This window comes from Nannochloropsis gaditana (assembly GCF_000240725.1).
Source record: "Nannochloropsis gaditana CCMP526 unplaced genomic scaffold scaffold217, whole genome shotgun sequence".
NCBI lineage: Eukaryota > Eustigmatophyceae > Eustigmatales > Monodopsidaceae > Microchloropsis > Microchloropsis gaditana.
The window spans coordinates 1-23,538 of NW_005803736.1; the positions used below are offsets into that span (position 1 = coordinate 1).

General features: G+C 53.9%; 8 protein-coding genes across 8 annotated transcripts; 4 read left to right on the forward strand and 4 right to left on the reverse strand.

The window, feature by feature from the left end:
• Nucleotides 1–3,358: 3,358 nt before the first annotated feature.
• Nucleotides 3,359–4,027, reverse strand: NGA_0116101 (uncharacterized protein; the record flags this gene model as incomplete). The annotated part of the gene is made up of 1 exon (XM_005855358.1): nucleotides 3,359–4,027. The coding sequence occupies one exon, from the start codon at nucleotides 4,025–4,027 to the stop codon at nucleotides 3,359–3,361; it is 669 nt and encodes a 222-aa protein (XP_005855420.1).
• Nucleotides 4,028–4,143: 116 nt separating this feature from the next.
• NGA_0116201 (uncharacterized protein) lies at nucleotides 4,144–4,995 on the reverse strand (the record flags this gene model as incomplete). The annotated part of the gene is made up of 3 exons (XM_005855359.1): nucleotides 4,144–4,207; nucleotides 4,266–4,276; nucleotides 4,522–4,995. The coding sequence occupies 3 exons, from the start codon at nucleotides 4,993–4,995 to the stop codon at nucleotides 4,144–4,146; spliced, it is 549 nt and encodes a 182-aa protein (XP_005855421.1).
• A 1,149-nt stretch (nucleotides 4,996–6,144) lies between these two features.
• NGA_0115401 (class 3) lies at nucleotides 6,145–7,248 on the forward strand (the record flags this gene model as incomplete). The annotated part of the gene is made up of 1 exon (XM_005855351.1): nucleotides 6,145–7,248. One exon carries the CDS (start codon nucleotides 6,145–6,147, stop codon nucleotides 7,246–7,248), a length of 1,104 nt encoding a protein of 367 aa, XP_005855413.1.
• Nucleotides 7,249–7,419: 171 nt separating this feature from the next.
• Nucleotides 7,420–9,482, reverse strand: DHODH (dihydroorotate dehydrogenase). The gene is made up of 3 exons (XM_005855355.1): nucleotides 9,283–9,482; nucleotides 7,826–9,167; nucleotides 7,420–7,754 (listed from the first exon to the last, which is right to left on the reverse strand). Exons 1-3 carry the CDS (start codon nucleotides 9,381–9,383, stop codon nucleotides 7,515–7,517), a joined length of 1,683 nt encoding a protein of 560 aa, XP_005855417.1. The 5' UTR covers nucleotides 9,384–9,482; the 3' UTR covers nucleotides 7,420–7,514.
• A 244-nt stretch (nucleotides 9,483–9,726) lies between these two features.
• Nucleotides 9,727–12,987, forward strand: NGA_0115010 (LL-diaminopimelate aminotransferase). The gene is made up of 8 exons (XM_005855347.1): nucleotides 9,727–9,923; nucleotides 10,220–10,390; nucleotides 10,609–10,856; nucleotides 11,013–11,299; nucleotides 11,680–11,754; nucleotides 12,016–12,126; nucleotides 12,429–12,497; nucleotides 12,684–12,987. Exons 1-8 carry the CDS (start codon nucleotides 9,757–9,759, stop codon nucleotides 12,900–12,902), a joined length of 1,347 nt encoding a protein of 448 aa, XP_005855409.1. The 5' UTR covers nucleotides 9,727–9,756; the 3' UTR covers nucleotides 12,903–12,987.
• A 563-nt stretch (nucleotides 12,988–13,550) lies between these two features.
• On the forward strand, nucleotides 13,551–17,370 carry NGA_0115501 (s-adenosylmethionine mitochondrial carrier protein). The gene is made up of 4 exons (XM_005855352.1): nucleotides 13,551–13,606; nucleotides 13,885–14,259; nucleotides 15,857–16,297; nucleotides 16,467–17,370. Exons 2-4 carry the CDS (start codon nucleotides 13,924–13,926, stop codon nucleotides 17,094–17,096), a joined length of 1,407 nt encoding a protein of 468 aa, XP_005855414.1. The 5' UTR covers nucleotides 13,551–13,606; nucleotides 13,885–13,923; the 3' UTR covers nucleotides 17,097–17,370.
• Nucleotides 17,371–18,400: 1,030 nt separating this feature from the next.
• NGA_0115601 (uncharacterized protein) lies at nucleotides 18,401–19,753 on the forward strand (the record flags this gene model as incomplete). Its single annotated transcript, XM_005855353.1, has 4 exons — nucleotides 18,401–18,601; nucleotides 18,726–18,841; nucleotides 18,978–19,204; nucleotides 19,300–19,753. The coding sequence occupies exons 1-4, from the start codon at nucleotides 18,412–18,414 to the stop codon at nucleotides 19,751–19,753; spliced, it is 987 nt and encodes a 328-aa protein (XP_005855415.1). The 5' UTR covers nucleotides 18,401–18,411.
• A 2,286-nt stretch (nucleotides 19,754–22,039) lies between these two features.
• NGA_0116001 (uncharacterized protein) lies at nucleotides 22,040–22,924 on the reverse strand (the record flags this gene model as incomplete). Its single annotated transcript, XM_005855357.1, has 1 exon — nucleotides 22,040–22,924. The coding sequence occupies one exon, from the start codon at nucleotides 22,922–22,924 to the stop codon at nucleotides 22,040–22,042; it is 885 nt and encodes a 294-aa protein (XP_005855419.1).
• Between the last annotated feature and the right edge of the window lie 614 nt (nucleotides 22,925–23,538).

Genomic DNA, 23,538 nt, shown 5'->3' on the forward strand with positions numbered 1-23,538 from the left:
TTTCCCACCTAGGTCGTCTCTACCCCGCATGCAAAGGAAATGTCACTTGGAGTTTCATCTCCTATACCCAGGCCTCCATCGGGCGCTCCAGCAGGGTCACGTCTTCCCTCACAATGGCGTGGTGGCGGTAGATGCCTCCCTTAGTCTGGCGTTGCAGAAGGCGTTGGACGACACAATGGTGGCTACCTTCACCAGCAACACCAAAAGCCGCAGGGGGCTCGTGTGCAAGCTGTCCGGCGTGGGCCAAAAACTAAGCCCTCGGGACATTGCACCGTAGAATCATGTCATCCAGGGGAGGAGAGGAAAGAAGAGCCGACACCACCGGCCAACTTCGTGTCCCTCAATACATGAACATTTCTTTTGGACAGACCACCGCCACCACCCCCAACAAGGACACCGTGATCGTCAGACTGGCGGAGAAAGAGCGTGAATATCTGAAGCGAGTCTTCTCTAGACTGTATAACAAAAAGTGCGTCGACCTGGACCTCCGACGCCACGTGGAGCCCCGTGTTCTCAAGTGGCATCACTCCCACTTCGCCACGGGAGATTGCTCTGCTCAAGCAATCAGGGCACATATACAGGAGGACCGGCCGAATGACGGTGGCTCCGGCTTCCGCGTACGGGTCTTGAGCACAGCACAGGTGCAGCGGCTGATTGGGGAGTGGTACCGGGGGAAGTGTGGAAGTGAGCGGCTGGGAGACTGCCAGGACCTAGCCCAGCATCACTTGGGTGATCTCAATAGTGGGATGGAAGTCGAGGAGAACAAAAAGTGATGAAGTGCGCTGGCTCAATTTCCATATCTTGCTACTACTGTGCGAGCGGGGACGCGGTGCATAGAAGGGATCGGGACAATGGCTGGGCGATTGCCATTGTCCTGCCAATAATGACCCATGTGCATGAGCGGTTACACCATGTAGACTTAGTTTGACGTAGGCGGATTATTTAACGTCACGAGCGACCCGGTAGTGAAGCTCGTGTGGCTGATGTGCGGTACGCCTCTCGGAGGCATGCCCCTTGGTGTCATTACCCCATTTCAGGGGAATCGCGGGAAACATCTCGAAGAGCTGATATTGGGCGAATCTGTGTTGGCTTGAAGGTGGAAGGTTCGACGAATGTCGGGACAGGTCTCGCCGACCGGTCACCTACTCCATTTTAGACGTCCCACTCCGGGTCGCCTAGCGCTGACTTCCTCCGTCGTCCATTCGTCAGAGGAGACATCTCGGTACGCCACCCGGAGACAAGCCCCTTGCCCTTCATTGGAAATGTCAACAGCGCGGTCGGATACGGTGCGCCGTTGAAGGCCCTCAAGGAGGCACTCACGGGTTTCCGTGCGTTCTTCTTCCGGCCTTGAATGTAGACCCGCCAGCGTCTTCGCTGATGTGGGGGCGGAGGGAAGGGCCTGTGAGATGGCGTGGTCAGAATCGGAGCTGAGATCCTGCACCTTCAGTGTCCTCCAAGCCGTTTTAATCTGGAGCAAGGAGAAAGCAGACATTCCCAGCCAAGAAAGGTGGCCCTCCTGGCGGCGTTCCATGACCTATTTTATTGGGACTCGTCGAAGCGCGTTGTGGGAAAGGAGCTATAGGCCGAGTTCGTGGCCGGGGCTGTGGGCCCCATCCTGCAGAACGAGACGGTAGAGGCTCACGACCGCTTCGTCGACTACCTCTCTGTGCACTACAGCCTTCCTGACGTCCGCACAGCGGGCCTCGCCCACGAGGATGATGGAGGCGCCCCGTCTTTGGCCGTAGTGTCTGGCACGGCTGCGGAGAAGAAAGCTCGCAAGGCATGGCAGGTCTTCCCGTGGTTTCGGAAGGAGCTCGCTGTCGTGACGGGTGGAAAGAGATGAACAACATCTGCAAGGGGAATAAAAGTGTACTTACCCTAATCCTGATCCTACCAGATAATTCACATTGAGGCATAATCTGGTAGCGGTAGGAGAGAGGAATCGCGTGGAAGGTAGCGAAATGACATGGAAGAGGCTGCAGTTTGTGCTGTCCTGGATATATAGCGAATTGGCCCGGGGAACATTTAACATCCGCTATCACTTTGAGTGAGACGGCATCTGAGGCTCACAAGAGCTAGTTTCATAAGTAGTATTAAGTTGAAAAAGGCTCAAAAGATAGAACGTTTCGTTCATCCACGTGCTATAGAAAAAAGCTCTACAGGGGCGCAATCAGACAGGAAAGAGAGGAATACACCCGCAGGGAACAGTGAAGATTACAGTGATCGACAGATGGAAAAGGGAAATGGGAAGACGACAATTAGATCTGTATCGCATGACAGACGTGGCATAGTGACCGCACTTAACAGTAAGCGGAGAAGCAGAATCACCTCCGATTGCCCTGAGCCCGGATCGGATACCTTTTTGAAGGACTCTTACGCCATCTGACAACCGTGGTAGACCAGCAAGTGATAATCATGCCGAGTATACGTTGACTAAGCATTAATTGCAGGTAAATCCATAGCAGGCTGAGCGCGAACAAATACCCAAGTATGGCGTGTAAATTGCGCACCTGACTTCCTTGAAATGCAGTGAAAAGAGTATCGTACTGACGGATACCGCCCTGGAATGGCTAGGAGAAATGGAGAATTATAAAGTGGGGGTCTCGTTTCCTCACATGGTGTGGTAGAGCTGAGGCAAGCAGCTTCGAGATTCACAAGTCGCGTGCTCTTCCACGCCCTACCTTCTACTACATTTTTTAAAACTTCACTGTCTGACTCAGTGTTTCTGCTGTAAGTTCTGGTGATAAAGAAACTGGCACACGGAGGGCTCATAACAGGCATTCGCTCTATGTATCGACATACATTATTAAATTATATTGAACTCTGTAGCGAAGACCTAAATTGACCACAGCTTACTTAACGCGCACGCTTACTCGTGAACCCTCTAAGCGCGAAGGGTATGGTATTGAGTTTTAAGAACAAGGAGAGAGGGATGTTTTGGAACCAGACGGGAGACGTGCAGGTGGATAGTACAGATCAAGTCTACATCTATGTCGTGTGTGAAGGAAAGGTAGGGTTGGAAAGGAAAGGCACTTTTTTCCGCAGGACCTTCTAAAGAGCGTGGAGGATTCATATGACACACCCTGCTTTACTATTAAAGGAAGAAAGAAGGGTAGAAAATTTGTAATTCTCGCAAGGTCGGAAATGAGAATTTCTCTCTACATGGCGCACTGAAGCTAGGGATGCGTATTGAACGTATGTTTAATGAGGAGATGAGAACGAGAAACTGACCTGAAAAAAAGCAATATGAAGATAGACCCTCATGCCAGATCAAGAGCGTGAAAGTCTAAATGCATCCTCGCTGAGTCATTATTCATGATTAAATTTACATTCCCTATTACCCTTCGGGACGTCTGACTTAGATATCCTGATCTACGTCATAGCTCACAAGCTTCCGCTCTCGGACGAAATCGAGGTACTCATCGTGGGTTGGCATTGGGGACGGAAAGCCTCGGGAGGTAAAGGAGCGGCTCAATGAGCGCAGCATGCCGTTCCGGAAAGGGTATTCCCTACACGTGGGCATTTGTGGTTTTCTATCTCGCCAATGGGGACCCTCTGCCAAGCCGCGCACGCGTCGCTCGACATGAGTCAGAAGTACAACTGCCATAATGTTGGCGATGGCCCGAGAAAGCTCCCAAACCATGTCGTCGATCTCCTCCCAGTGGTTTTGGGCGAGCTCTCCATACGTCTTCTCACCCGAATCTGCGTGAACGCATGCCAATAAGCCGAATAAGCTATCAAAGAGAAGCCGCTCGAGCATATGCTTCCGCCAGTACGTGTAATCCATGACCTCGACATGCAGGTCCTGCTTCCTAAGACGTTCGGCGACGGCCCCACGCCAAGTCCCGCACACAACCGTCTGTCCGGCAAACTTCGGCTCACCATCTGTCTTGCTAACGTCGTATTGTACGCGCCCTTCGACGGGCAGACCAAAGGGAGAGATCGAGAAGTAAGGGAGGCACTGTGTAGTCTTCTTATTCGCCAACCCGTACCTCTTCAAGAGAGTTTCCAGGCACGCCGACTGCATGAACACCAAGTCGTTCCGCTTCTCCTTGGGACAACCAAGGATCACACTTTCCACCTCCCACTCTGGTACACATACATAGATAGGAAACATATTCAAGGTACAGCCATTAGAGACAGTCAAGACGGTGGGTATACAGTCGTCACGCCCGAGAAGCAGATCGTCTTGTCCCACACCCCCCCACTGAACCAGCGCTTGCCCAAGTTTACCCTTTCCAATAATCACGCTGGCTTGGTCACACTTATCAGGCTCCTGGGTAAAAATTTATGTGCAAGGACAAATAGAAAATTATTAGAAGACGCGGCGGAATATTATATGGTGGGGTGGAATGACGCCATCGCAAGTTATTCACCGAATTCTTTTCGCACTACTTTGAGAATTTCTGAAAACTTTATGTAAAGATGTCCACGATACAAATTATCATACATTTGATTTCTCAATTGCATTGGTTGTTGTTCTTTAACTCGATACTGCTCTCTCCTCCACTCATACCATACCTCTTTTCCTTCAATAAATCGGAAGTAATCCTCCGTGTGCTGCTGATCGGATCGAATTTGCCACAGCCGTACAAGAGATTTTCTAGAGTGAGGTAGGTCCTCGTGCGGACAAGGTGAGCGGTAGAAAGTGGTGTACATATGCAGTGCGCTCGTTTGCTGCGACACGATGTTTTTGCGAAGATACACAGATTGAAAGGCAGAAGCCCGCAAAGAGAGGAAGATCCCTAGCACTGGTAACCACGAGGGAGGCAGCGAGACTGAGCCGCTAAATCTAAACTTGTGCTTCATGTTTCCCGTCTGCTTAACTTGCTGCTGTTGCTGTTGCTGATGGTCTTGACACGTCTCCGTTTTAAGGTCCCTTTTCAGGATCGAGATTGACCAGCCGAAATGTTCCGCGTGTACACAAATATTTCGTCCGTCCTTTTTAACGAAGACAAGTGAAATGGAATGAGCCATAAGTGCTGTGATCGCCATGGTGAATGAAGTTTCAGATACCTCGGTCGCCGGGTACTGGAAGGCCTTTGACGGATTGCTTCGCTGACCATCCTGGCAGGGTACTTGAAGTGCAAGATGGGCCAGGGTCCCTGGCACTCCTTCGCTAGTACAGCCTCCTCGCATTTCCAAACATTACGACATGAAACAGAAGATAATTCATTCCACCTTAGTATACATCGAAAAGGTAAGGTGAAAGCGGTCTACTTCTGCAAAAATTTAATTTTGCGGTAGCGTCAATTGATTTACTCCGACCTTGTCTGAACCCGCTTGGTCCGAGCCCGCCAGCCATTGCGTGTATAGAGACATGCGAGCCCTAGAGATTACCCAACTCAGCTCTGATTGATATAGCACGTCTCAATAGAGCAGGTTCAAACCTATATATCTACTTTTCTCAGCCTGTGCGCAGGATGTGGCAATATGTTTACTCTTTGATGTATTCTGTTCCGACTTCTTGGGTCGCAGGGTCAATCCTTACATTTGTGTCCTGGATGATATTTCTTTTTAACAGGCTCTGAGGATGTGTTGCCAACAAAATATCACATAGCTAATTCATTTAGTCTTTTAAGTGTACAAATCTTGTGTCTATCTTTGGTCTAAGTTTAAGGTAATGCTGGGTCTTCAAGTTCTAGGCAATGTTTCCTCTTGCGTCTCTTTTAGCACCAGCTCTGGTGTGAAGTAATTAATGGTTTTTTATCTTACGCTTACGCAACAGGGATGTTCTTGCAGCATGATTATCGGAGATGGAAAGTGGTGCTTCTAAAATTCATCGGTCTAGTGCAATTCGTTAGATCGCGACAACTCCTGCGAACTAATGACACTGCTACTCCGCGTATCAACAATAGCTTTATCGTCACTCACAGCAAAGAACGAAAATTTTCAGATTCCCCACATGTTCTTCATATTTCGAGCGTCGCTGGACCAGGACTAGAAAACAGGCTTCTTGGCGTACCATTGGGTGGTGAGAGTATCTCATTCTTCCCTCTCGTACAAATCGTCCTTGATCCACGAAGGGTGCAAGATCGATCTCCCAGCAGACACAAGCTATTCCCTTCTTGTGGATTCGCAGAGCCTATTATTGATGCCCCAGGGTATTGCCCTCTGGTGCGCATACTTGAGAGAGGCGCAGATATGAATTACGACTCTATCCTTCGAGGTTTTACCACCGTCAAGAATATGTACGAGACAGAGAAGGAACCTGCGCAAGACGATGAAAGCTCGCTGCCTGTACGCATGGCCGACATCGGGCACCCACTTCCTTTCCAAATAGAAGACCAGGCACTTATCGAGAAGGAGCGCCAGACCGCATATTGGTACTACCGAAACATCCTGAACCTCTATACATACGTCAAGCGCTGCGTCCAGGCAGGGACCGCCACAGCCAACCCCCCACCGTACGTCCCCCGGGGTTATCATTCGCAACGTTTGATCTTTACATCTAGCAACGGAACAAAAGATCCACCCATTGGCCAGAGCTTCGTAAAGGGCACGCACATAGTGGTAGTTATGCGAGGTACCATTTTTAAGACAAACCTCGTGCAGGACGAGACTTTCGAGTACGCAAATCCATCCGACCCTGGCGTCACATCCTCCGGTTTGAATGGACGCTTGCATAAAGGCTTCTTCTCGGAGGCCCTGACGCTGACCCAGCAGATAGAAATGGGACTCGATGCTCACCCCACTGTCGACTTACTCTCCTTCGCTGGTCACTCCCTCGGCGCAGCTTACATACAACTCGTAAGCCCCATCCTAGCCCTCCGTCGACCCGACCTGGCGGTAGAGGTCTGGAACTTTGGCGCACCGCCCGCAGGAGACACCGGATTCGTAGAGCAATTCAACGCCTTGCTCAATCTTCGTGCCCGCAGTTTCATGTACATTGGGAACGGGCTGGTCACGTCTGCCCCCGTCCCCTTTGGCATCGGCGACATCATTCCTCAGGCTTTGAGTCTTTGTTGGCCCGTGCGAGGTTGTCCAGGAACACAGAATCCGGACATGAATGCGGCGATCAAATACGAGGCGACGGGCGGCATCGTGGCCTTCTACTCGACAGACATGCCCAACACGCAGGAATGGAATCGAGTGGACCAAGTCGTCACCCTCGACTCCTCCCCCTCCGCTTGCCACGGCTGCTCCTATCTCTGCTGGTCTGTACAGGGACTAGACGATCCGGAGGACCGATGTTACTTTGCGGAACATCCCTGGCCTTGTCCCTACACAGCATGGGACGGCAAATAGAGCCAATAAAGCTCTTGCAAGATCGTAATAAAAACAAGATATAAAATATGCCGAGGAAATGGAAAAAAGAATCAAATCACTGCGCTCCACGACTGCACGCTCATAATACGAGGAAAAATGCAAATCATGTAGCCTTTAAATGCGATGAAACATCAGTACATAAGAGAAAGACTCCCAATCAATCTGGTTGTTTGTCAACCCTGCAATTCGCTTGTAAGCTGGGATCGCACAGTGCATATTGTGCCAGCAACTGCTTCGCATTCTGTTTAGGATTGTCGCCACCAACCCCACCAAAGTCCCCTTCCCGTGTCTTTCTTCCCAACCCTTTCGGTCCCCTTCTCAACCAGATCAACGGTTAAGATATGCGGCTCCTCTTGCCTCCTTCGATGCGCCGCCCCTACGGCATCACTGATCCTTGTGTAGCCGTCCCTCTCTAACAAGGTAGCTAGCTCGCGATTGATGCGTTTGACCGCCCCAGGCCCTTCGTAGACAAGCATACTGTAGACCTGTGCGGCCATGAATTAGAAGCGAACGAAAGGGATAGAGAGGGATGTCAAACACTGAAAGCTGGTATCACACGGCGCAAGACAGAGGCTTCGCGCGCATTGCCCGCTGCTCCCTCCCCTTTATCCAGGATCTTTCGTACTTGCACCAGCGACGCCCCCGCCTGTATTTTATCGTAGGCATCCTGTCCCGAGCCGATGCCTCCCACCCCAATGATCGGCAATTGACCGTATCCCGTCAGACGGTAAAAGTCGTGGACGGTCTGTGTCGCCAGCTCCTTGAGTGGCGAGCCGCTCAACCCGCCTGTTTCTCCCGCGTGCCGCGAGCGGAGGATTGGTGGCCGAGTGACCGTTGTGTTGCTGACAATCAAGCCGTCGATGCCAGTCTCGAGGGCCACGGCAGCGATGTCCTTCTTCTCCTCCTCCGTCAAATCCGGAGCCACCTTGATGAGCAGAGGCACCCGCCGACCGCGCACATTCGTCGCGAATCCTCTCGCGTGGCCGCTTGGACCCTTCAGCTCCCGTTGCACGGCTTGGATCAGAGACTGGAAGGCGCCCTTCCGTTGCAGGGATCGCAGCCCCGGGGTGTTGGGGCTCGAGACGTTGACCACCAGGTAGTCCGCGTACGGAGCCAGCTCTCGCACTCCAAGAACGTAGTCCTCCTCCGCCCTTTCGGTTGTCTTGTTCTTGCCCACGTTCACACCCACGAGGCCCCTCCTCCCCTCGTCAGTCTTCTCCCTGCCCTCCTCGTCGGCCCGGAGCCGCCCTTCCCAGTAGTCCTGCAGCCGCCGCTTGACCGCGGCCACGCCGTGCGAGTTGAACCCGTACCGGTTGATCACGGCCCGATCCTCTTCCAAACGAAACATCCGTGGCTTGGGGTTCCCGTCTTGAGGCCTTGGGGTCACGCTTCCTACCTCGACAAATCCCAAGCCCAGCCCCAGCAGCCCCTTCACAGCCTGCGCGTGCTTGTCGAAGCCTGCCGCCACGCCCACCGGATTCGGAAATACGCACGCATCGTCCCACAGGGAGACCTCCAGCGAGGGTGGGCTTCGATCTTCCTGGCCGGTGTGGTTGGCAGGTACCAATTCTTTGCTGAGGGCCCATATCGCCCAGTCGTGGGCGGTCTCAGGATCGAGCGAGCGCAACAGTACCATGCCTGGATGGTCCATGAGCCAGTAGAGCGTCGGGATGGTAATACGGCCATCATTTCCGAGCAGATCAACAGCCGTCAGAGTCCCAAGAACGGCCGCAGCGGTTGAGAACAAGTTAGGAAATGAGGCAGGAGGAGGGTGGGGGTTGGGTGGAGGGATACTGGAGGCGGACGAGAAGCGGGAAGAGAGGTAAAAGCGAGGCAATTGAATCGACGAGAGGGTTGTTTGGCGTTTGCGGAGATGCGGCCTAGGTCCTGCCTCGCGCCTGTAGGATGGCGTCAGTTGAACATGGAATTATGAGAAGGTTCTGTTTCTTCCCCGTTCCGGCACAAAAGGGGTATACGCAAGAGCAGACGGGACCCAAAAACGTGCCAACGTACTGCAATGATGGAGAGGACGACAGAAGACGGTTATAAAGATGCCGGGCTGCATTGTGATTATGCCAGGGTGCGCGGCACGCTGCAGGAGCGAAGCGGACCATGGTTGACGCTCTGGTTGTGAGAGTGATTTTAGTTTAAGCAACGAAAAGCAGCCACGTCCTAGGGCGCGAGAGCCACCAACTTCCTATCGTGGGCCCTGTACTACGTTGGGTGTACATGAATCAGAGATGGAATGCCGTTGTTAAAGGACGCTTCTCCTCAATCGTTCATTGTGTCCGTCTCGCCTTAAAGCCAAGTGCCGCGTCGAAGACTCGCTCAGCCAGGCAGCCGCCGCCACCCACCCCCTCAACCTATCCACGCCCCCACGTTATCTCTGTTCAAAGCCACACTATGCCGGCTCAGGCGTCCACCATAACTCAGCCGCCTCCATACCTGGTTTTTGACATAGACCGGAGATCTCGTCCCACTCGACAAATGATGCGACAAGTAGCCCTCCTGGCGGTCGCCCTCTGCGCCACCTCCTCCCTGGCTTTCCTGACCCCGCCCCCCCGGCCTGTGCGCTCGAGATGCGGCGTCCGCGACCGGGTATTGCAGATGTCAGGAGTTGAACGCAATCCCAATTTCGGCAAATTGATGGGCGGGTACGTACAGGTGCCTTGGTCTGACGGAAGGGCCCTTAGTTGGCATCCGTCCATGTCCGCTTCAAGATCGATCGGGTGACTCACGCTCGTTAGACAGTTTTCGTCCCATAATCCTTTTCGTCACCGCAACAAGCATCAATCCTATTGATAGATCTTAAGCTAACCGACATGGTTTACCAGCCCTGTCTGTTCGTTCCTTTGTACCGCTCACATCGCGTCTGCCTCCTTGCAACCTCCCTCATCCCCTCCTCCGAACCCTTCCCCTCGCGCCTTTTTTTTCTTTCTCCCACACCTAGTTATCTCTTCCCGGAAATTGCCCGCCGACGAAGTGCATTCCTTGAGGCCAACCCTGAAGCGAAAATTATCTCTCTGGGCATCGGCGACACCACTCAGCCTATCCCTCCCCACATCCTCTCCGGCCTCGTGCACGGGGCGTCCAAGCTCGGCACCCCGCCGGGCTATTCTGGGTAGGTTTCCCTGTTTTTGGTCATGCTCCTCTCGTTCTTAGGGCCGAAGAGCGTGTGTGTGAGGGACTCTAGGGCCCGATAGGTGCGAAGTGCATTCACTGGTCACGGGGCTGCCCCCGTATCAGGGCCGCGTCAACACCTCGCGAGCACCCGAAGACTTGATTCTCGGCGCCCTTACCCCTTTATCTCCCTGTCTGCCTTGTTCTCCGTCACCTCAGGTACGGACCCGACCAGGGCGTGAAGGACCTGCGGGAGAAGATCGCGAGCACGCTGTATGGGAACCGGATCGATCCTGACGACGTCTTCGTCTCAGACGGCGCTAAGTGCGACATAGGGCGGCTGCAGGTCATGTTCGGCAAGAACGTGGTCACGGCTGTCCAGGACCCGTCCTATCCCGTGTACGTGGACACGGCGGTGATCATGGGGCAGACGGGCCTGATCAACGAGCAGAGTCGCCAGTTCGACGGTAGGGTGTCGGGGGCCAGGGAGGGGTGCGCGTGGCTGAGCCTCCTCACGAGGCTTCGGCCACCCTTGTATTCTGACAAACTACGTCCAGAAGGCCTGACTTGCGGGCTTCATTCCTCGTGGCTCACGCGCTCCCCCCACCTCCCTCCCCCTCCAGGCATCGTCTACATGCCCTGCAACCCCGGCAACGACTTCTTCCCCGACCTGGCCGCCCTCCCCCAGCGCCCGGACGTCATCTACTTCTGCTCCCCCAACAACCCGACCGGCGTGGCGGCGACCAGGCCCCAGCTGGAAGCCCTCGTCTCCTACGCCCGGGAGCAAGGCAGCGTCATCGTCTTCGACGCCGCCTACGCGCCCTTCATCCGGGACCCGAGCCTGCCTAAGTCCATCTTCGAGATCGAGGGGGCGCTCGAGTGCGCCATTGAGGTCAACTCCTTCTCCAAGGTGGGGCGGGAGGGAGGGAGGGAGGGGGGGGGGAGAGAGGAGGGGGGGCCGTTGGGGACGGTGGGTGTTTGAGGAGCGTGGGGGTGTAGAGCTCTCAGGATGAACCTCTTGCCCTTTTCCACCCTGGAACTCTCCCTATCGGCCGCATTGCCCCCTGTGGCACCGGCATCTGTTGTTGAAATCCTTGCGTAAACAACCTGTCGGTCTATGCCTCTCTCCCTCCCTCCCTCTCTCCCTCCTGTCTGCCATCCACCTTAAAGCCACGAATGGGACGCTCACTCGTGGCATGCGAGACGCCCTAGTTCGTAGCTGAACTCACAGTGCTGTGTTCGACTTCCCCTCCCCCTTTTTATTTTACCTTCCCTGCTCATCCTCTACAGTACGCAGGCTTCACGGGCGTGCGACTGGGCTGGACCGTAGTGCCGAAGCAGCTTAAATTCCGGGATGGGAGTTCGGTGAGAAAGGAGGGCGAACAGGAGGGAGAGAAGGAGGGAGGAAAGGAAAGGGGAGGAAGGAGATTGTGAAAACTCTTGGCGTTTAGGCACCATACTGGCGCCGTTCGGGGTTAGTATAAGGCCGAGTGCAGCAGTGGGAAAAAAGATGGGGACTCGGACGATGAGGCGGTGGAGGTGCCAGGGCGTGATCCCACAGGGAGCGGGTGATAGGGTGGCTCTTTGTCTCACCTCTTTCCTCATCCCCCCCCTCGGACGGGATAGATGCACGCGGACTTCAACCGGATGATGAGCACCACCTTCAACGGGGCCTCCAACATCGTGCAGGACGGAGGTCTCGCCATCCTGGACAAGGAGGGGCTGGCGGAGATCCAGGTGAGGAGTGAAGGAGGGAAGGAGGGAGCGAGGGAAGGGGGAGTGTGATAAAGCAGATGGGATCGGAGGAGGACATGGTCTGGGAGACTGAAGGGGTCCATGGGAGCGAGTGGGAGGGCATAGTCGCGCTGGATGGTGGGATTGGGGAGGATGGGCTCAACGGATGAAATGGAGGGTCTTTGGCCCGCAGGCACGGTTAAATGCGTCCTTTGGCTCCCATGCGGTGTGTCGTCGTATGAAGCGCGAGGGGACAGGCGGGGGACAGGGTGCCGGTGCCTGACTTCCTCTCCCCTTTTTCATAGACACTCATCAGCTATTACCTGGCGAATGCGGCGAAGCTTCGGGCCACAGTAGAGGCGATGGGTTACAAGGTGCGTGGGAGGAGGTTGTGTAGCGCGGAAAAGGGAAGAAAAAATGAGAGAGCGAGAGGAAGGGGAAGACGATATCGGCGCTCCGACGAGCACTTATATTTGTCGGATGGAGATTTTTGGCAGTGTCTCTTCATGTCCGGTCTTTTTCATTCCTCCTTAACCCCTCATTCTCGACCCCTTTCTCAGGCGTACGGCGGGGACAATGGCCCCTACGTCTACGTGGACCTGGGTGGAAAGAGCAGCTGGGATGTCTTCAGTGAGATTTTAGAGAAGGCCCAGATTGTCACAACTCCTGGTGCTGGGTTTGGGCCTGGAGGGGAAGGATTTTTGCGGTTGAGTGCATTTGCGTCCAAAGAGAACGTGGATGAGGCGTGCGAACGGCTCCAAAAGGTTATGGTGAAGTAAGCGAATGGGGCAGGAAGGGTGGAAAAGAAATGAAGGCGACGGGCAAAATTTGGAGTAGGGTAAAGAAAATACTTCATATTTGATAGCGACGGTCTCCATCAGCTAAGCATTTGCTTACTTTCATTCCCGACGTGAAAGAAGTATGGGGGGGCTGGGTAGGGCCTCCAGCATGGAAATGGCATCCCCGGTGAAGTTCGCGTGATTATCAGTCCTGGCCCCAAACCGTGTGAGATCATTTAAACTAATAAGCAAGTCCCAGCAAACGAGTCTCAACCAAGCACGAGTCCGTGGTGAGTTACGGCATGCCGCTGCCTTCGCGTGTGTCTTTTTGTCCTGGTCAGTAGAGTTGCCATTATCGCGGGATAATGACCGCAGAGGGCCCGTCCCCTGGATGGCTGAGAGCCCGGGCCGCGCCTCTCCTTCCTCCCGTGGAAATCGGGTCTTTGGCCAGTTTGTGGCGGGGCCCAACGGCATCTAAACGCAGAATGGGCTGATATGTAGTCTCTGGACGGTCATAGGAGGGACAGATGGTGCTGCACCATATAATTTTTCCAGGATGCTTCCAGGGCTCGCTTTGCCGTTCATCACTCCTTCGCTCGTGTCATCTCACTCCAATAGTGTTTGAATTACAGCAGGTGCTTTTTGCCAAAAAAGCTTGGGTCTGGACGCACGACAATATCTTGTCGTCCTTAATTTGATTCAAGGTACGAAGTTGGACGGCGGGAGAATTCGAGGGCTCACGAGTGAGGGAAGATGGGGACACTGGATTTAGTGGGGTCGAAAGCCCCCTGTAGCAATTTAGTGGCTGAGCTTTGCACAGTCCTGTCTGGGAATCGGCCGTGTTTATGTGTGCGGTCTTTGTTAGATATTGAACATTTATCTACCTTGAGCGAAGAGGCTTGGACGTTCATGCAGGCGACGTCTTTCCATCCTTCTCATCTTGTTCTGCCCTGCTCCATCGTAATTTCTGATTTGTTTGCAGAAAAAAAAGCCTCTTTCTCTCAACTACTCCTTCTCAAGTATGCGTCACCTTGCAACATATCTTCTCCTCAAACTGGGCGGGAATGAGAATCCGTCGGCCAGCGACGTGACGACCGCTTTGTCTGCCGTGGGCGTGGAGGCGGACGAAGGCCTTCTGAGCACTTTGCTCAAGGACCTGGAAGGCAAAGACGTTGAGACGCTCATCGAGGAAGGCTCAAAACTCCTTGCCACATTTGGAGGCGGCGGAGGTGGGGGAGGAGGCGCTGCGGCCGCGGCGGCGCCTGGGGCCGCCGATGCGGGTGCTGAGAAGGAGAAGAAGAAGGAAGAGAAGGAGGAGGAGGAGGCAGATTTGGGAGGGGCCATGGACATGTTCGGGGTAAGTCTTAGACGGGAATGTCAAGTGTAGACTGGTTAGACGTGGGGGGTAGAAGGAGGGACACGCCTCTGGGTAGGTTGACACATATCGCGAGGATGCAATGCGCCTTCGCGAAATTACAGCAAAAGCGAGGTGGCTGTTATTGATTTAAATTGTTCCTGACGTTTTAAAGGATGGGATGCCTCATTTTTTCTTCGATCACCTCACTGATCATCAAACAGGGCGGCGATGGCTACTAAAAAGCATCTTTTTCAACGACCCGCGAATTTGTGGCTTCCTCTGCATTTGTACCCGTCACTCCCGGAAGGTCTAGTCTACTCCCCCTTCTCGCGGCTTGTTTTTTTTGGCGTAAGTAAGTCTTGTTTGCAAAGACATGTCATGTTGAGGTTTTGAATGCTCGATTCTGCTTTCGAAGCCTTTATATCGCGCGGGGGACGCCGAAAGGTCAAGTGGAAAAGTGTTAGACGGGAAATCTGGTAACAGTGATGGTCTCTCTTTTTGAGCTATGAAAAGAACAAAAGCAAGGGGACGAAGGAAGGATTGGGTATGCCCGCAAGCTGTGTCACTCTGGCGAATGGATCGAGACCCTGTTTTTGCTATTTTTTTCTCGGAATGGAAGATATTTGTGCTATCAGGAGGATATTTTTTGTTGAGATGATCATGGCATTGCCGTAGATAGGACGTAAAGCTCACAATTGAGGCCTGCTGCCTCCTACCCTCCTCCCTGTGGCTGTTCCCTCGTCACAACCACACAACTCTTTTAAAGCCCGCCGCCCGTCCAAACAAAATCTCAATTGCCTCTCCTTCGTACATTTTGCTCTTTACACTATGGCCATGAGATAAAAATATTGTTGGTATCGGGGTAACGTCCTGTGTACAGGCCTATTTCGTAGCTTGGGGAGCTCGGAGTTCTCCCTACGTGGTATCTCAGCCCCCAGCCTCCCACACTTACACGACGCTTCTGGCTGAAGCCATGCCTTGCCCTTTTTCTACTGTCCTTGTATAAAGCAGGACAAAGGAGTTGTTATGAACAAGGCCTGTGCCCTGCTACCAGAGACAATGTTTTATACTACGTACGCTATCTCCACCATCCACAGGGCAGGCTGTCGCCTCATCACCATGAGGAGACCTCTTCAACTGCTACTTGCCTGCTATTGCCTCCTCGCCCTCCCCGTCTCCTCCACCGCCTCCGCCTCCTCCCCGGGCTCGGTGATAAAGGTCACAGACAGTGCGAGGGCTTACAAAAAGAAGGATGTTTCGAAGACGGTACGCAGATCCAATATATTAATGCTCTTTGCCCTTTCACATATCTCTCTGCCCTCCTCCTTGCGATCACAGATCCTTGCACGCATTTTGAAATGTCCTGTATGAATGGCTGCATACTCATAAATTATTTATACTTCTCCCCTCATTTGCCTGGGAGCATCTTAAGCGCCCGAACATCACAGTCGGGAACTGCATCATACACAACACATTCCTAGAACCTCCTCCGTCTTCTATATTTTTGGCTCGCCATGCTGAATCAAACATTGTCGTTCCCTCTTCTTCCTCGTTGCATTTCTGTATAAGCTCAATCCCTGGTATGTCCACCTGACAGGCTCTCACCCAGCTTCGCCGCATCCAGGGCGGTGCTTCCTCCGCCTCCCCTGTGCCCACGGGCTCGAGCCCCGGCCAGCGCGGTCCGGACGGGAAGGTGATCCCAACGGCAGGACAGGCGTTCTTGACCGGCTTGCTCTCGGGGGCGGTGGCAGGTATCACGGTGGACCTGACCCTCTTCCCTCTGGACACGATCAAGACGCGCCTGCAAGCCAGCGCCAACACCAAGTTCTCGCTCGACCTGCTCCGAGGCGTCTATGACGGGGTGGGCCCGGGTCTTGTGGCCTCAGCCCCCGCGTGCGCCGCCTTCTTCGGAGCCTACGACAGCTTCAAGCGCGGCCTGTCGGCCCGTTTCCCCGACCCCAAATGCGCGCCGCTCGTAAACATGGTGGCGGCGGCGGGAGGGGACCTGACGCAGAGCGTGGTGCGCGTGCCTTTCGAGGTAAGGCCCGAAAGGGGGAGAGGGAGCGAGGCAGGACAAAGGGCTTGGGAAATACTAGGCGAGGCTTGCCATTAATGGACTGGCGATCATCCTCAAATCTAACGTTGCTCGTTCTTTCACCTCATTTCTGGGCTGCCGGCTTGCCCCTCCTTCCGCTGCTTCCAAACAGGTGGTGAAGCAGCGCATGCAGGCGGGCGTGGAGAGAACATGGCGTGAGGCAGTGCGCAACATCATGGCTTCCACAGGACCGCGTGGATTCTTCGCGGGCTGGTCAGCTCTTGCTCTTCGAGACTTGCCCTTCGACATCATCGAGTTCCCTCTCTACGAGGCACTCAAGGACGTGTGGGCGGAGCGCAAAGGCGGAAAACTGGAGACGTGGGAGTCCTCTGTCTGTGGCTCGCTCGCGGGGGGGATTGCGGCCGGGCTGACGACCCCGCTGGACGTGGTTAAGACGCGGCTCATGACGCAGCGGCGGGACAGCGGGCAGGTGTACGCGGGGCTCTTGGATTGCCTGGTGCGTGTGGCGCGCGAAGAGGGCATAGGCGCGCTGTACAAGGGCCTGGTTCCTCGCGTGGTGAACATCGCTCTGGGAGGAGCCATCTTCTTCGGGGCTTATGAGGCCTTCAAATCGGTGGCGGACCGGGCTCTGGTGCAGAGGGATCTCGACGTGGGGGAATGGTGGACAGGAGTGAAGGCCCGCGCTCATGAAATGCGCACACGGCAGTTTTCTCAGGGGGTTGGAGGGGCATTGACGAGGCAAAAGGGTGGTGGAGGGGGTATGGGGAAGAAGGTGATGTGAGAGTTGGTGGAGCTGACGTCATGGCTTTAAGAGAAGGAGTGCGGTGCATTGTTTTTGGGGGCAAAAGGACGAGATCCAGAAGAGTTCAAGGGCAGAAGAAGGATTAAGGAGATCGTTCAGAGGATTGGAGTTGAATGAGACGCTTGTCTGGTGGTGCCCGGCCTGGGATTCTCGCACCAGTTTTCCCCTTTCTTGAAAGGATGGGAGAGGACCGAAGGGAAGATTATTAAAGACTAAAAAATCTAGCCAAAACGAAATCCATGTGGAATATAGAGACGTTTTCTTTGGGATTTTGTGTTCTTCGGCTTTTGTAAAGGTTGGTATAACCTTCAGGGAGCAGCACCAAGATACTAATGTTTACTCAGGTAAAGTCCTTGCACTACCCTGTCCCGCCTCCAAAAATGTCAAGGTACGAAAAATGAAAGATTTGCCGACAAGAGGAGTGACAGATACATGTATGCAGCGATATTTCGCAATCTGACGGCATTTCCCCCCACCAACCGAAAATTGCCTGGAAAATATCACTCTTCGCATCTTCTGCAGCTCAGCTTCATGACTAGCACGCCACGAACCAGGCTTCGCATATCTGAGATACGTAGTTTTAATAACCATCAAGAAAATAAACTACCTGCAGGTCTCTCTAGGATGGACAAGGGGATTTTGAAATTATAAAATCGACGTACGAGAGCCACCGCCCCCGACGTATATACCCTTATTGAGTAGTCAAGATCTTTTGGGAAGGAACTCCGTATATCCGATAAGAGATAAACATGAACGCACCACGCATAGTTCCCATCGATAACCATTCGATCGGAAGAACGCATGCCTTCGTGGCTCCCTCCACTGCAAGAGTCCGACCTTTTGCGGCCTGCGTGGGCATGGCCTTCCTGGTGGATAACCGGCGCCTCGGGTTGCGACACTCTCTCCTCGGTGGTTGCGTCTCCCCACATCCTATCTTGAACGCCCTTCTGCATGAATATTGCCGTTCCAGCTCGACAGTCTCGTGCGGACCAATCTAACTGACGTCCCCCTACGTATCTTCCAACTTGGAGGGAGTTGCAAAGGCTTCGTGCCTTTGTGTGTATTAGAGAATGGGCTTTTATTCATCTCATCCGCTCAATTTCCGAGCTTCGCATGTGGTCATAATGTAATGATGCGTGTTGAATATTGCGATACGGTATCACTGTCTATGTGGGATGCGAAGGCTACTCTCACCCATGATACTAACTTTGATGCCGAAGACCCTTATTCGGGATCATTCAAGAATAAACCTGTATAATTTCATTGCTTTATTCATACCCAGTGTTTTGTAGCCATGCAGGTATCCAAGGATGTCCCCCGCAAAAGAGGCCACAATAGGAAAAAGACCTCTGGCTCCTCCTCTACCACAACTAAATCATCCAGCTCCCACTTGGCACGATGCCCCTCCCAACTTACTCCATCCGCTCTTTCAAAACTGGACCCGATGTGGCCATGCTATGCATGTAGAGCATCTCGAACTAAATGTACGTGACTACTTAGGATCGATCGTGCAGCGCACTACCTGGAGAATCAACTGGTTGACCTGGTTATTGACATATGTGCACTTGTTGTTTCTTCGGATACATTTTACTTGATCTCACTCAACAGGTAGCGGAGGATTTCCTTGTGCCCGATGCTCCCGCCTCTCCGTATGTTGCCTGCCCAATAATTGGAAAAGGGAGGAGCCTATACTGGAGTATGTCCTGACGACCCACAGCCCTAAGGTATGCCACACACGCGAGGAGAATTACGGGCAGTGGCAGGCAATGTCGATAGAACAGTGAGCTCCCTCCATAACTACTTTGTTACTTGCCGGTCACATTTCACATTGCCTTGTCTCAATCCTTCCTCCTTTTCTAGCCCTTCGCCGAGATGTATCTGCAGGCTTTCGAGCGGCTCTTCATCGCGGGCAAGATTCGACGCGACAGTGCCCTGCGAACTTTGAAGATGTGGGAATTTCTTTCCTCGCTTGCTGGAGCAGACGTGACGCTGGGCGTGGCGTCGCACGTTCAGAAACGCTTCAATGTGTCGGCCATCGAGTTGGAGGAACCCATGCGGATGCTTCAAGACCCCCCTTCGCATGTCCGGTAAGCCTCCTCGCCTTCTCTGCCCTTTGTCGCAGCGACCGCTCGTGTCCTCACTCACCGCTCCCTTTTCGGACCGTTCCCCCTGCCGCCCCCAGGTACCAACGGCTCCAGCAGTACCAATCGAGCGCGGCTAGCCAGGCTCGGACGCAGCAGCTTAAGGAGACGGAGATCTTCAAGCGGGAGAACGAGGGCACACGGGCCTCCAGGGCCTCTCTGCTCATGTTCGTGACCAACAGATCCACCATGTGGGCGGCCTGCAATGAATTCCACGCCGCTCGCCTCAAAGAGGCAACGGAGCTGTGGGACAAGGCTTTGCAACGCAAGCTGATTTGGTCGTATCTGATGGCACCGCTTTATGCGCCCGAGGACCGACGCACCTACATCGATAATATAGTGGAGATGATTTTCGGGCACGAGAAACTGACGAAAACCATGTTCTTCAAGATGTACGATAAGGACGGGAGCGTGAAACTCTGCCTGCACACTGCTCGGACCATACGCCTGGGGCCGCACACGACCGGGATCACCTTCAAGATCGAGAGTGAGTAGGCCTGCGTAGAATTAGCTGGAAACGTTCTCACAAAGTCAGCCTGTCATCCCTGCCCCTTGGCGTCTTCGATGTTTTCACACGATTGCCTGTCTATTTTGGCTCCATGTAATCATTCAATGCATCCGAAGTCCCACGTTTCAAATCACAGTACACGCTCCCACCCTTTTCCCCTTCCATTACTTCCCCCTTCCTCCAACCTCCTGGACCCCTCCCCCCCTCCAGTCGTTCCTCCGTCCCGGCATCTGACCATGAACGCGGGCTCAAACCGTGCGACCGGTCGCGTGCGCTCGACCTGGACCAGCGCCCGGGAAGACAAAGGGCGGCACTGTGTGGATGGCCACCAGGCTCCATCGACGGGCTTGATCCCAGCAGGCGCCAAGCAGGACGGGACGCGTCTGAGCACGGACGTGGCGTGGCCGGGAGGGGGCGCAGCGGGCAGAAGTGAGGCCCGAGCCCCAGCCAGCATGTGCATTCCCGGCGTGGCAGCGATCCCTTTCCCCGGCGCCAGCGCCAACTTCGCTGCCGGAATGTCCGGGGGGGCTTCTCAGTCGCCGGCAGGGCGACCTCAGGCGGGGGAGCTGGCACAGGCGGGGGAGCTGGCACACGCATCGCAACGCAAGGGAGTCACGGAGGGCCTTTGGTCCGCGCTGGATGCTCCGTCTTTCTCGGCACGCATCGCCTCCATGTCTAACGCGGACATCGAGGCTCTCTTCGCGGGGAAGAAAACGAACTTCAACGCAGCGCGAGGTCGGGGTGGAAGAGGTGGCGGGCGTATCGCAGGAAGGGGACAGAGAAAATCGCTGCAAGCAGTGAGGTCAGAAGTCAGCGGGGAGGTCCGCCCTCCGGTCTCGGTGCCCCAGTCCGTGAACTCGAACGTGACACGTCGAGGGAACGAAGGCACCAAGAGCCAACAAGACGAGAGGCAAGGGACGCATTTCGTAGGGCAGCAGCCTGACTCGGCGCGGGACGACGCCACCGGTCTTTTGCATCACGAGCTTGGCAGCGTCGAAAATGTCAACCAAGACCTGAAGGGGATGCTGCCTGACAGGAGCGTGGCAGTCGAGAAGGGCCAGGAGAGCCTTCCTTTCGCTCCAAATCTATCTTCACGTATTCCCTCGCCGGCCTACCGCGACTGCTGCCTTTCCCCTTTGGAGCCTCTACACGGCTCCCTCACCTCGGACACCTGCTCACAGGAGCGAGAAAATCGAAGGGTGGACGAAACCTTGGTGCCGCAAGGGCTTCAAGATCAAGATTTTTTCGACGAGCAGGGCATGCCCCTAGTGGACACAGAAAAAATAGGTCTCCCGGGGCCCATTTCTCCTTCTTCCCTTGCCTTTCCGGCCCATCTTCAGTCCAATACAGAGCACCCAGCTCCCTCTGCTCCGGGCTACGTAGAATTCTCGGAATATCCGTTGAACATGCTTCAATCACAGCTTGCTGGAGAGCAGCAACAAGCGATGCACCTGCTTCAGCATCATGAGCAAGCCTCCGGGGTGGACGATCTGATAGTGAATGAGAAGGAGGTCATAGACTTGTTTAAAGATGGAGACATAGAAACCTGGTGAGGGTTTCGTGGCATTGTGGGAAAGAGGTATATAGATAACGATGTCTTGATGAGGACAAGAGTGCATCTTAGACTTTCAAAATTTTCTGAAGTCTCCGTTAAAATTTCGTAAGAAGGAAGCGAATGGCACATATGTAAACCACTTATAAACCTATGAATGGAGGCGCAAGCGCTTCAGAATCGAATGAGCATAAAGCGATCATGAATATCATGTCAGTTCAGACCACCAAAACGAAAGATGTGAAGCATAGCTGCTCACTAATCGGGCGACTGTCTACGAGAATACAAACTGTTGGAAGTTGTGTGCTTCCAACGTGAACCAACAATTGAAGAAACTTTGGCGTGCGCATGTCACAAACCAAAAATAACATATTCAGAAAATTGACCACAGTTGTTCGTTCGGGGACAGTTGATCTGCCCTACCGCTCCTTTTGGCCTCGACAACGCTCCCGAGACAAACTCGTATCTCAGCGTCTACTGGACTGCTATAAACTCAGACACACCCACTCTTATAAACAGGAATTCACAAATATGTGGTCGCGATCCTGGTAGGCTTGCTGAGCAAACACGCCGTTGGTCTTTCACTGAGGAGGAAGAGTATGCTCCAAACGCTGCTACTCAGGCGGTTAGGTCGAAGCTCTCTTCTTCGATCGAACGTTCAATACCTCTGTCACCCATCTTAGGTCTATTACATGCTCTCCAGCTCGGGAATGGTTCCCAATCACAATACCCAGGCCTCAACGGGTGGAAAAGGCCTCCACGCCGTCGCATTTGTTTCCCCATCGTCTTTTCCCCTTGCATCCTGTCTCTCACCCCATTGGCGTCGTCGAAATGCCAAAGTCTGGCGGACAAGAGGTGTCATTATGTTTACAGTAAAGTTGTGCTGATATGCATTCCGACAAGAAGCCCTGAACACGTCCGGATTTTCCCCTTCCTCCCACTTGGCGCGGAGATGATAGAAATGCGTGTTCTCCCCCCCATCCGACTTCAAGAACGATGCGCCTCTGTGTGCCTCCCATTCCTCGTAGGATCGATAGAAATAGTGTTTCAAGTACAAGGAGGACACGGGGGCGGAGCAAGCTATCTCTTCCATCCCTGCGCCTGGTGGTGTCGTGCCGCCGGGGTCCTCCATGGCGTGGAGAAAATACGTGCGGCCCTCGTCCGCTCCCGACCACAACCGTTCAACATATTCCTTTAAAGTTTTGAAAGGTTCGGGTACCTGCCAAGGATCATCGCCTCTCATTTCCCTTATCATGGGCCAGTGCGAGAATTGCCAGTCCCGGATCACGTCTGTCCTCGCCAAAGTCTTCAGCATCCACGGCTCGTAGGACCCCTGCGACGAGCTTTCGATGACTAAACCCTCGGATGGGTTGCGTTTCTCGTATCCGTCAGAACCCATCACGACCCACGGAAGGCGGTAGACCGGTAGGTTTTCCTGAGTTCTGGCATCGAGAAGGCGGGAGAGGGCGAAGGGGAGTGAGGCCGGAAATGTTAGAAGATCGATACCAGCGTCCTCCTGGGCTTGGATGGTCAGATACTCATCCACATCAAAGACTCCCGTCCACTCGCACCCATGGCTACGACCGGATCCAGCATATGCCAGCATCTGATGGTAGAGAAAGGAAAAGAGCCGACCTTCATCTGGCACCCGGTTTTCGCCGCACGTGTACTCGCAGCCTGCATTAACCCGGCCTTTGTACCCAAACCTTGCTAGCATTGTTTTCCAAATAGAAGATGTAGACTGCTTGCATCCCCATTGGGTTACATGGCTTGCGTTGTAAGCAGAAAGGAGGCCTAGGCGATGATACGTGTCGAGCACCCAGGCGGTTCTACCTTCGTCGTCGTACAATCATCTACCAGGAAAAAATGTCCCACGCCCAGCAGATGGTGGTACTCCAACCATTCTGCAAGGCTCCTAGGAGTGTTTCGCACACGTGTCAAAATACATAGCTTGTGCGGCTGGGAGGAGGGTATGCTCGAGTTGGGCAAATTAGTTACCGATGAGGCAAGAAGTGATGACATGGACGGAGGCGACACGAATGTAGGAAAGATGGTTACAAAGCTTAATACTCCAACCAAAGCGACAATGGAAGACGCGGCTAATATGTACAGGCAACGACCATGACCACAAAAACTGCGAGGACACGTCAATTTGTTGGGGAGCATTGGACCTAGGACACAAGGCATCTCAGGAAGCACTTTGCATCTCAGAACAATGCG

What these genes read in the sequence shown, in the direction of transcription:
- DHODH (XM_005855355.1), bottom strand. Translation starts at nt 9,383, where the DNA reads ATGGTCCGCTTCGCTCCTGCAGCGTGCCGCGCACCCTGGCATAATCAC. An exon ending in TCGTCCTCTCCATCATTGCA is followed by an intron (nt 9,168 to 9,282) that starts GTACGTTGGCAC and finishes GCCATCCTACAG; the next exon opens with GCGCGAGGCAGGACCTAGGC. An exon ending in AAGCCTCTGTCTTGCGCCGT is followed by an intron (nt 7,755 to 7,825) that starts GTGATACCAGCT and finishes ATGGCCGCACAG; the next exon opens with GTCTACAGTATGCTTGTCTA.
- NGA_0115010 (XM_005855347.1), top strand. Translation starts at nt 9,757, where the DNA reads ATGATGCGACAAGTAGCCCTCCTGGCGGTCGCCCTCTGCGCCACCTCC. An exon ending in TTCGGCAAATTGATGGGCGG is followed by an intron (nt 9,924 to 10,219) that starts GTACGTACAGGT and finishes TCCCACACCTAG; the next exon opens with TTATCTCTTCCCGGAAATTG. An exon ending in AGGGGCTGGCGGAGATCCAG is followed by an intron (nt 12,127 to 12,428) that starts GTGAGGAGTGAA and finishes CCTTTTTCATAG; the next exon opens with ACACTCATCAGCTATTACCT.
- NGA_0115501 (XM_005855352.1), top strand. Translation starts at nt 13,924, where the DNA reads ATGCGTCACCTTGCAACATATCTTCTCCTCAAACTGGGCGGGAATGAG. An exon ending in GGGCCATGGACATGTTCGGG is followed by an intron (nt 14,260 to 15,856) that starts GTAAGTCTTAGA and finishes TCCACCTGACAG; the next exon opens with GCTCTCACCCAGCTTCGCCG. An exon ending in TGGTGCGCGTGCCTTTCGAG is followed by an intron (nt 16,298 to 16,466) that starts GTAAGGCCCGAA and finishes GCTTCCAAACAG; the next exon opens with GTGGTGAAGCAGCGCATGCA.